The sequence below is a fragment of the Manacus vitellinus genome, unplaced genomic scaffold (genome assembly GCF_001715985.3).
Source record: "Manacus vitellinus isolate BGI_N305 unplaced genomic scaffold, ASM171598v3 scaffold_7_pilon, whole genome shotgun sequence".
NCBI lineage: Eukaryota > Metazoa > Chordata > Aves > Passeriformes > Pipridae > Manacus > Manacus vitellinus.
The window spans coordinates 29161030-29171495 of record NW_021940813.1 but is presented as its reverse complement, the minus strand read 5'-3'; the positions used below and the strand labels follow the sequence as shown (position 1 = coordinate 29171495).

The 10466-nt window shown below is 42.3% G+C and overlaps 1 protein-coding gene across 1 annotated transcript in view; it reads right to left on the bottom strand.

The window, feature by feature from the left end:
• Positions 1–6117: 6117 nt before the first annotated feature.
• Positions 6118–10466, bottom strand: part of GABRA5 (gamma-aminobutyric acid type A receptor alpha5 subunit) — a 53648-nt gene continuing 49299 nt past the window's right edge. The window contains exons 8-10 of the mRNA XM_008931954.3: positions 10058–10210; positions 8567–8778; positions 6118–7642 (exon numbers count right to left, since the gene is read on the bottom strand). Coding sequence (XP_008930202.1) covers positions 7340–7642; positions 8567–8778; positions 10058–10210 — 668 coding nt within the window. The 3' untranslated portion in view covers positions 6118–7339. The remainder of the gene's footprint in view (positions 7643–8566; positions 8779–10057; positions 10211–10466) is intronic.

Below are 10466 nucleotides of genomic sequence, written 5' to 3'. Positions count from 1 at the left end.
GGAGGGAGAGGGTCGGTTGCTGGTCTCGGGCTGATCGGAAGGACGGGCATCCCGATGTACATATTGGCGCAGATCCATGTTATTGGTGCGGCTACTTATACGGACAGATAGACGAATATGGCTCTGTATCTAGCTGGATGTACGTAGAAGTTTGCATGCACTGTATGAATGCATGGACACATATATATGCACAAGGTATGCCAGTAAAAGGTATACGCAGAGAAAAGAGAGATGCTGTAAACCGAGTTACATGGACTTATGTATATATTGTAAACTTTGGAGCAAATGAGGATTTTCTGATATGAGAACTCGGAAATTGACAGCAGCCAAGTATATTCAGGTCAAAACCAGTTTGGGTTTAGACATCGTTTGTCTTTTTACTCCACAAGGAACAGCACAGATTTGATTTTTAGCGACTTCGATTCTCTGCAGGTGTGTGGAGCTTTGCTCCGGGCATCAGGTAATTGGAATATCCCCCTTTGTTTTCAGAATGAGAAGTGGCAAAATTTCACTTACGTAATGGTAATTTGGAAACGAAGAACTCTGCTAGAGGTACAGCGAGTGATCGTTTTCCTGTGATCAGAAATCTTGGAAGTATAAATCTCTGCTTCCTCCTCCCTTAGATACAACTTCCACGTTCTGGGGGAGTCGTTTTTAATTATGACATTACATTAAAAAAAAACCCTAATCTGCTGGAAGATGCAATCTTGCTTTTAGAATAACTCCTACATGAAGCCTAGAAGAGCTAGCTGTAGGGAGTTCTGTTCACGAAGTTATCTATTGAAGGAATGAAACAGCTTAGGCAAAATCCGTTGTGAGCCAGGTAATTAATTCCTCGTCATGCACTTCAGGGGTTTTTTCAGCCTTTCGGGGTTTGGTTTTTTTCCAACCTAAACGCCTCTTTACTGGATTATAAAGCAGTTCTTTCGTGTTTACTTTGGCTAATTGCATTACTGTGAATTCTAATAGCCAATTGTTACAAGGCTTGTGCTTTTTTCCGCCACTAGCAGAGAAGTGCAGGTGCAATCCAGGCCGCCTGCTGCCTTGAGAAGATTACGAAGGAAGGGAAGGGTCGGCGGGAGTTCGGGGGTTGCCTGGATTTTAGCAGGAATAGCTACGTTGCCGGTCAAGCAGTACGCCCATCCGCTGATGTGAAGTTTGCGGGAACACCGGCGCCGTGGGGCGGGCGGGAGGCGGAACGGGGCGAGCGGGGGAGCCGCCGCGTCTCAGCGACGGGAGAAACTCCTGCTGAGTGCCGATGAGTCCCGGTGGTACCGGGCTCCACCCTGCGCCGGCATCGCAGCACGGCCAGAGTTTTCAGGCACCTTAAGGTTTTCTGAGGGTTGGTGCTTATGGAAACATCACTTAGGACTCCGAGGTCGCGGTACCCACGTCCTGGTTCGCAGTGCCCGCGCGTTTCGGAAGAAACGACGGGAAGCGCCCTCCATGCAGGAAGGGGTTTCGCCATCGCCGGCTACTACTGCGCTGGCCATATAGAAAAATGTGTGTATTCACACGCACACAACTTGAATAAATAAAAGCTTAGCTCGGCCCCAACCCCTCTTGCCCGGGAGCCCGGCAGCGCGAACAGCTGGGGCAGTGCTGCAGCATCGGAGCCGGCTGCCGGGGCGCGAAGGGCTCGCTCTGCCGGCAGCGGCGGCTGGGGACCGCCTTGCCTCTGCCAGTGCCCGGGTGGGCGGCATAAGGAACCCAGATGGTATCGTGCCAAAAAGACCGCGAGGAAAGATACGCCGGCAGCGATTACGGAGAGACGGCGAGCGCAAGTCCAACGCTACACCCTAGTTCGAGTGGCCGAACCCTCAGCCCCCTCCCCTCCCGGCCGGGGGTGGCTTTGGCTACCCCGCGCGGCGGCTCCGCCTCTCACCCCGCCCGCCAGCCCTGTCCCGCCCTCGTCACCTCCTGCCGAGGCAGCGGGATCCTCTGGCGGCGACGCTGGGAAGCGCGAGGGATGGGGCTGGGTCCCCCACTCCAGACCGCCTCCAGCTGGCGACAGAGCGCTCCGTTACCCCTGTCGGTGATCGTGTGTCGCTACCGGAGCTGTACGTGGCCATCGAGTCGCCCAGCTCTCCAGGAAGACCTTCACAGTGTCCCCTCTTCCCTTGCACTGTGGCAGCAAGCCCCAAGGCTGGAGCGAAATTATACGGTTCATTAATAATTGCATCCTTCTCCTCAGGCAGTAAGGAAAAAAAAAAGGTGATGTAAGGTTTTCTTTCTGTTGGCCTCTGTGAGCTATGTGTTACTGCTAAAGGGATGCTTTAGCACCACTCTTCGTTACACTTCATGCCTCGGTCATTTCTGCTTCTCCTCTTCATGCTCACATGCTTTTATTTTACTTTTAAGCACACTCTGCCTTTGCTGAGCTTTTTCAAATTGTGTATTCAGGTAAGGGGCATGATTATCCAGCATATGTTTTAACAAAAGAACATTTTATCATATCCTGTAACAATAGTAAAATGTTTATATTCTTTAGCACAATAAAATGGACCAACATTTAACTTACCTCTCATTGCATTTTCACAGGAGGTGACTATCTTTTCAACCTAAGGGATACTTTTTTGGTATATGTTGTACAGTGGGGAAATGTGAGTCCCTGAAAGTAGCTGTGCAGGGTGCTAGTTGACATAAATTGAGGGGGAAAGTGCAGAGGAAGGGAATGGGACTCATAGATCAAGTGCCTCACTTGCTAGAACTGGGAGCCCCGTCTCTAGCACTGAACAGTTTGGGCATCTGAACTTTTCTGAGATTAAATGTTGAAAGAGAGCCCTACTGGTGGTTTTCCTAGCACCCCAGTGCTACTTATACCACAAGCAGCACAGAAGGGAACTGGGGCTGCTCTGAGACAAACTCCAGAAACTTGTCTTCTACAGCTTCTGGAGTGCTCCAGCTGGAGGCTTATTAGAGATTTTATATGAGTCTTAGGACCAGTTTATTCAGACTGAAGGTCTCTGTCGCTACTGCTGGAAGCACTCCACTCCTATAAATAAGTAACTCTGCCTTGAGGTAGGAAATTGAACCTCAGAGGTCCAGACACTTTCTGTGTGCCCACACCTCTGTCCTTCAGCACAGTACTCTCTGCTCTCTGGCAGGATATGGAGAATTCCCCCTGCTGTTCCATGCTGCAGCTTTTCAGCATCTTCATTCACATGCTGGCAGAAGAGGGCAGGCAGGTCTGATCCTCTGAGCAGTTTTCCTGAGGACGTCAATAACATCAGCTGGCAGTGAATGAAGAACTGAGTCCAGACCTAGAGGCCAAAACTGCCATGGGTGGCTGGTTCCAGCATTTATTGTCATTTATATGACAAGCTATGTGGGGTTTTTTTTGTCTAAGGTGCAGTTATCTTCCCACCTACGAACCCAACCTATCATTGCCGGTCCAGACAATTGCAATCTATCAGTATTTTTCAAAATCTCTCCAAATTCATCTAACTGAAATAAACTGGTATCTTCAATCAACATTCTCAGTTTCCTTTTCACTTTGTCTTTAGCCATGGCCAATTTAAACAGAAGCTTTTAAGACATGATGACTGTGAGGAGTAATAATTGCTTTTAAGGATGGCAATGAAAAGGCAAATAATGCACTACAGAATGGGATGCTTCCACTTCAGTCTAAATTAGTGGTAATCCTAAGAAGATCTTTCAGAAGTCATTTGGGCTTCATAAAGTCTAACTTCCAATCTTTCTGTCTTCCTCTAAATTGAACAAATGTCTATAACAAGATAATGGAAGACACAAAATTGGTAAAGCAAAGATGTCATCTGAGAGTCACCAAGCAATGACCATTACTTTAGTATTTGTAGTGACATAAAAACATATAAAAAGCCAGAAAGAATTCAAGCAATTTGGTCATTTCAATGTCAATTCCAATCTGAGAAGCAAAGATGTTAGAGGAAATACATCCTTATTACAAAGAACTTTATCTCCAGGTTTAAAAATCAAATGGCTGTGCATCTTACCTGCATAAACTGAATAGCAAAACAGTTTCATTCAGTTTTTTGAAAGTTTAACTTACATGCTTAGCAAGAATTTTTGAAAGATATGATTATTTAATACAACAATTTCTTTCTCAGTTTTGTACAAATATATTTAGCTATTCCACAGAAGGTGTATTCCATTTAGGAAAAAAAGCAGAACACAAAATAACAGAAGAGGGTTAAACTTTAGAAAACATGTTATTGCTTAAATTCATCTGGGAGTAAGTTGGCACAGCTCAAATATCAGAACCAAAAGACCTTTTCCATTGTATTCAGCTTGTTCTTTCATTCTTAATATGTGCAAGTAAAGAAATTTAGCAGCAGACTGCATACACTTACTCTATGGTGCTGAATTGTAATTCACTTTTCAATTCTTTTTCAATGATAGCATACAAGAAAAACCCAACGAGAAGCCATTCCTATTTATAATTCTCTTTGGCCGTTAAGTAGATGTGGCCCACAGGGCCCCAGTTCACCCATGCTGGGGACAGGGACACAGCTCACTCCACTCCTGAAAGCCCAAGCTACTTCCAGGGGAAACCAGAGGAGATTGATGCACATCCAGACACCACTCCAGCCTGAAGCAGGACAAGGCCAAGGTGTTTCCTTTCAGACAGGATCTGGGAAATGCTCCCATCTCCCACATTTCAGATGCCATCTCAGTGAGTAATGGTCTCCCACACAAACAGTTCACTGACTGTGGAGAGATTTAAATTTTTAGGTATTGTGCAATGCGAGGCAGTGGCCTTTAAGTGTTCCAGTGTGGAATCTGTTGGTTTATTGAAGCATCTTCCAAACTATAGGACAACACCTAGTGTTCCTGCACAAGCACACATTGCAAGGTGGTTTCTTCTTCTTCTATCATTTCAGTTCTCAGCAAGCATTAGGAAACTTCAACCTCATTTAGCAAGGCCACATTAACAGAATGAGCTCTAATCATTATTTTCCACCTTTACCTTCAAACATAGAAAGAGACAGTCAATACAACTGGAAGTGATTTTTTACAGAATGCCTGTGGTGCCATATGCCTTTGGCATATCAGGTCCTCTATATAACCAGTAAACATCAACAAATTGTATACTATAATAAAGCAAATGACCTGATCCTGTGGCCATACTACTCTGCTGTTTGCAGGTAGATCTGTACTCGTTGAAGATGAGACTTTCCATGTAAGTAAAATAGATCAGAGTTAGAGGTCCTGGCACCGAGTCCTGCAACAGAGACCAGAAAATCCTACTGAGCCATACAGAGTATGAGTCAGACTTGGGTGTAAGCAAATAAAGCACAGAAACACTCTGGGGCAGACGAACTGCCCAGGAGAAGATGCTGTTAGGATGGCTCTGAGTTTCTCATTCGTGAAACTCAGTCATGAAATTCTCTGAGTTTCTCATCTCAAGAAATAGCCGTGGGACTTTATATAAAGTTTTGCCTCCAAGTAGGCACTGAAATTTTTCACTATTTTTGATCCCCAAAGGGCCAAAGGGATTCCCCCAAAGGGATGATGAACAAGGAAGTCTGCGGCTGCTCAAAGACACATGGGAAGCCTACATGAAAACAAAGATCCACATCCTCACCTTGGCTCAGGATAGCACTGAATAGATGTGCACGTTCCTGCCTTTCTCCTCTTTATCAGTATACAGTCATCTGCCCAATCCCATGGCTTCTCCATTGCCACTGAGAATTTGCAAATTTCTCATTCCACAGCATCAAACAAAAAGCTTCAAAAAGGAATAGATGTATGAGATTTTTTCTTGGCAATGAAAATGTTTGGGAATGAAAGGGTTGAAGAGAACACACATAAGAAGCCCAGACAGCTACCCAGTCCCAGATCAGACCCTCATTTCAAAGTGAAGCACAAGCTCTCCTCTCTGTCCCAAAAAGATCACAGGAGTGATGCTCCATAGCAAGACAGAACCTAATTCTGAAATAATTCAATCCACTGTCTTCACTCAAGACATGTTCCTTTCTGGGTAACAGGGAGGATGTGTCACGTGCACATGTCATGTAAACATGTTATGTGATGTGTGTGCACAAGTGCATGCTTGTGTGCTTTCCAGTTAATTCTTCAGCTCCCATGGTGTGATGTTTTGGTCTTTCTAAAAAGAAAACCAGTATAAGAACGACATTTTGCAATCAAATGTTGAATGCATTTTTTATTTAAACATTAAGATTTAAATACAAAAGCTTCTGGAACAATTAAAGGATGCCAAGGAGGAAAGAGCTGAAAACTCAGACTGCATTTTCTCATTCATTGTGAAAGCAAAACACATTGTCAGCAGCAAGGCGTTTTATAGAAAAGTTTCAGATGGACAGTACAAAGACCTTTCTGCCAATATTGTCACTGAAACACCTTGCTGTCACGAAGTACATCTTTTTTTCTGATTACACCCCTTAGTGTTGGCTGACTGGTTTTTGCTGTGGGAAACAAGTAATAATTACTGCAGCATAATCTCTGCTAATATAACACAATCTTCTTCTGGGGAAAATGTCCAAACATCATTTACTTTACCCTGATAAAAATGTCTACTGCTGTTGTTAAAAGTTTTATTTGCACAAGTATGTTCCTAATCTATGTTAATTTCATGCAATATAACTCTTAATTTTTGGAATAAATACTGAGAATTGTTAGGCAAAATTTCTTGGAATGCAAAGTCCAAACAAACCTTTTCATTTAAGTGCAAGATTCCACCACTTTATTTACACAAGTAGCATCCTGCTCCCTATGTTATTTCAGTGCAAGCTAGAGTCTCAAGCAGTGAAAATCTGCATAGTCCCATTAGGATTTATGGCATTGTTTTTAACTTCCAATGAAAATTGGGCTGAGCAGTTTTATCTGTGGAGCAATGCACTGCCTGTAACTAGTAAAGGTGCTCAAACATAGCCCTACACTTAATAATTTGGCACATTTACAACTGGCGTTACTCAGTAACTTATCAGATGACAACAGTAGAGCTCTTCTGTAAAATATAGGTTAAGCTTATATTTGAATGACTGTACATCTGAAGTATAAAAACCACGATATGTAGTACACCTGAACAGTTAAAAAATATAACTTATTTTATTTGTAAACTATCAATGCAAGATACTCAGCAGCAAAGAAGCCATGTTCAATGTCTTCTGATCTTTTATAAAGATCAATTGCTGTAAGTAATATAATCGTCTCCAAAACATCTGAGGTTACATGTAGAAACAATCAAGGCAATATTATTTGTACATATTATTAAACATGCAAAAAACTTCCTGAAGAATATTGCCCAAATGTGTAGAAAGTCATCTGGATCTCAAATTTTCCTTGGTAGCATCTGCTTTGTAAGTATGGCTCACATGTGGCTTCAGAGTACTTCAGTTTATTTTGGAGAATTGGCACCTTTAATTACAGGCTCCCTATTCAAATATGTAGCCCAGTAAACTAAGTTAAAAGTTCCAAACAGCACTGGAAAAATTATCCGTGACATTTTGTCAATCTTACTGATGCTGTTGTAAGTCTTTTTGCTTTCAGCAGGCTTTTCTTCTGCAGACTTCACTGGAGCAGATGTAGTGTTTGAGATGACAGATGGGGCTGAGTCCTTTGGCATGTTTGGTGCAGGGGTCATCTTCCCAGTTGTGTAAGTATTAGTTGATTTATTTCCCAACAAGTTGCGCTCTTTTTTCTGCAGTGTAAAGAACAAATATTTTAGACCACATGAACAGAAAGTGGAAATATGTTCTCAAGATATTAACCGAAAAAGCTAAGCACCATAATCAATCATGCTTAGAGCCCGTTGGCTATTCTGACTTTGACTACCGAACAGATGGTTTTGCCTTGATTTTGTAGCCCTTTAGTCAGGTGAAACTTTCCCTGACATCAGAGTAAGCTGAGACTGACTGGCTGGACCTGCATCCCACCTGGCATGTGCATTAGCAGCTCCTTTTTTCAGGGCGATGCAGTCCTGCACCTGCAGAGGTTGCTGCCCCATGGGCAGCTGACAAGATGTGAATCTCGCTTCCCTGGCTGCAGTAAAGAGTGTGGGGAAGGGCTCATTGTCCCTGCCAGCTTGTCTCTTTGTATGGCTCTTCTGGGATGCCTGCGGGTACAAGCTCTCTCTAGGAGATGATTTATTAAGAGTCAGTCCTATTCCAAAGGTTTCATTTCAGCATGAAATTCAACAGTTTGTCTTTTCACAGAACAGCTCTTTTGTCCCTTTTTTGGTGGGAATACTGTGGTGGAGCCCTGGCTCCATTGAGCTTTGCCATTTATTTAGGAGGACAGAGGGAGGGCTCTGTAGAGATATGTTTCATAGTATGTCTGCTATTATCAGAAGTCTGGTCACTGAAATCCCATGCCACATGGACTCAATGCCCAATATCCTTCTGTAAAAAGTCCTCTTCATATAGATGATAGAGACTAGTAGTCTATCTCCATGAAGAGAAGGTGTCATATTTCCTTGCAAATTTTCCTCTATAGGGAGGTGAAAATATGTCATGAGGTAGTTTAACTTTTTCATGAAGAACCTGAAAACTGACTATTCAGTTATTTGAACTATGTTGAGTACCTGCTTTTTATTTTAGGTATTTAAAAAATCTCAGCTAAGCACCTTGATTTTTGCAGCTTCCTGGGCTTTTTTGCCATCCCATGCCCAACTCCTCTTGGTGAAATAATTGACTGTTGCAAATTCAATCAATGCAGAAAATACAAAGGCATAGCAAACAGCTATAAACCAGTCCATTGCAGTAGCGTAGGCCACTTTTGGCAAAGAGTTACGGGCACTGATACTTAAGGTGGTCATGGTGAGGACTGTTGTTACTCCTGCAAAGAAGGAAAAAATAAAAGAGGCAGAGATCAGTTTCCTAAGCTCTATGGGATCACTGATGAGCTATGAGCAGGTCCCAATGCAAGATACCTAAGAAGCCCACATGAAGTCAATCTCTGTTTGCACATTATGGTCCGAAAGAGTAAGAAAAAAAATGAAAGCCTCTACCCTTAAATATTTAATCCTGTGGGGTTCTGGTTATCTCTAGCTATAGTGTATTTATATAAGTATTTTTAGGGTAACACAAGCCCAGCGTTTTTAACAGTCAGAATAAAGTGGGATTACTTAGTTTGTTTTCTTACACAGAGATTGCAGGTATGAAATTGTTGACTGTTATTGGTTTCCCTGACCATAGCTCCTCCTTTCCCATAGGCCAGTAATTGACAAAGCTGCCACTACTTTCATCTGTGGGAAGATTTCCCCAAGAGTACAAAATTCAACTCTCAGTTACACCTTTGTAAATCTAGAATGGGTACCCTCGGTCAGCAAAGGGATGCTGTTACCTGTATTCTCCCCATACAACTTGCTGAACTGATGTTTGATCAAAGCTGCCAACTGATTTCAGTAGGTTTGTACAAAAAAATGACTTGTTTAAGGACAGGTGAACAAAGTTTTATGTAATAAACTGTTCCCACTCCCCTCATTTTTCATCTAGTGAAAATTTTGTATTTCATCAACCTTCACTTAAGAGAGTGCTTACTTTCTCCAATCTTCTAGTGATAAAACAAGTAAATTAATGACACCCCAAAGGTTTTTTCCATAACAATTTCTTTAGTAAATATACATTTTCTAAATGCAAATTCGTATTAATTTGTTTGATGGCAATACAGATAATCATCACTAATTAACCTCTGCATGGTTTTCCCAGATAAACATCCTACAACAGAGATAAAATGTCTTGAAGTGAAATCTTTCAAATGCTTAGCTAGAGTATAGACTAAATAGGATAATCTGTATGTCTTTTTGTTCTAAACCATCCAGTATTTCACCCAAGTGGAAAAAACCCAACACAAATCACACCAATCTGATTCTTCTGTCTTCTGTCCTTAACTTTCATGTAATTGATTCTTGACCAATTTCTGTCACAACTTTGTGGAAAAAAGAACTGACAATGTTTTTAAATGGATTTTGAGTTTGAACTGGAAGAGAACGAGGAAACGTCTACAACATCTCAAGCAGAAATAAACATTAGTGAACTGTGGTTTTGTTACAGCAAATCACTTCCACAAGCCAGACCAATCCTATCTGTGTTCTAGGAGAGAGGGGGATACTCACCAAAGACAGTCCTAGCAGGGACAGATTCTCTGTTTAGCCAAAACGACACTTGTGATAAGATCACAGTCATAATGCAAGGAAGGTATGTTTGGATGACAAAATAACCAATTTTTCTTTTCAGATGAAAATGGGCTGTCATAATAGTATATTCACCTAGAAGGAGAAAAATGTGCATGTGGGTAAAACAAAGAAGGTTTACCAATCAGGGACTTAAGGAGGCCAGCTACAACCCCCTGTTTAAGGATACCACTCAGCCATTCTTAATTGCATGAAAAATGTCTGGATTTCTGCACTGTGGAAAACCAAGACTTGAGACAGAGGTGCTGCTAAATCCTTCATAGTCTTCACATTCACTCCCCACAAGCAGAAGACAATGACTGACTGCTTCTACTAAACTGAAAAGCTGCAT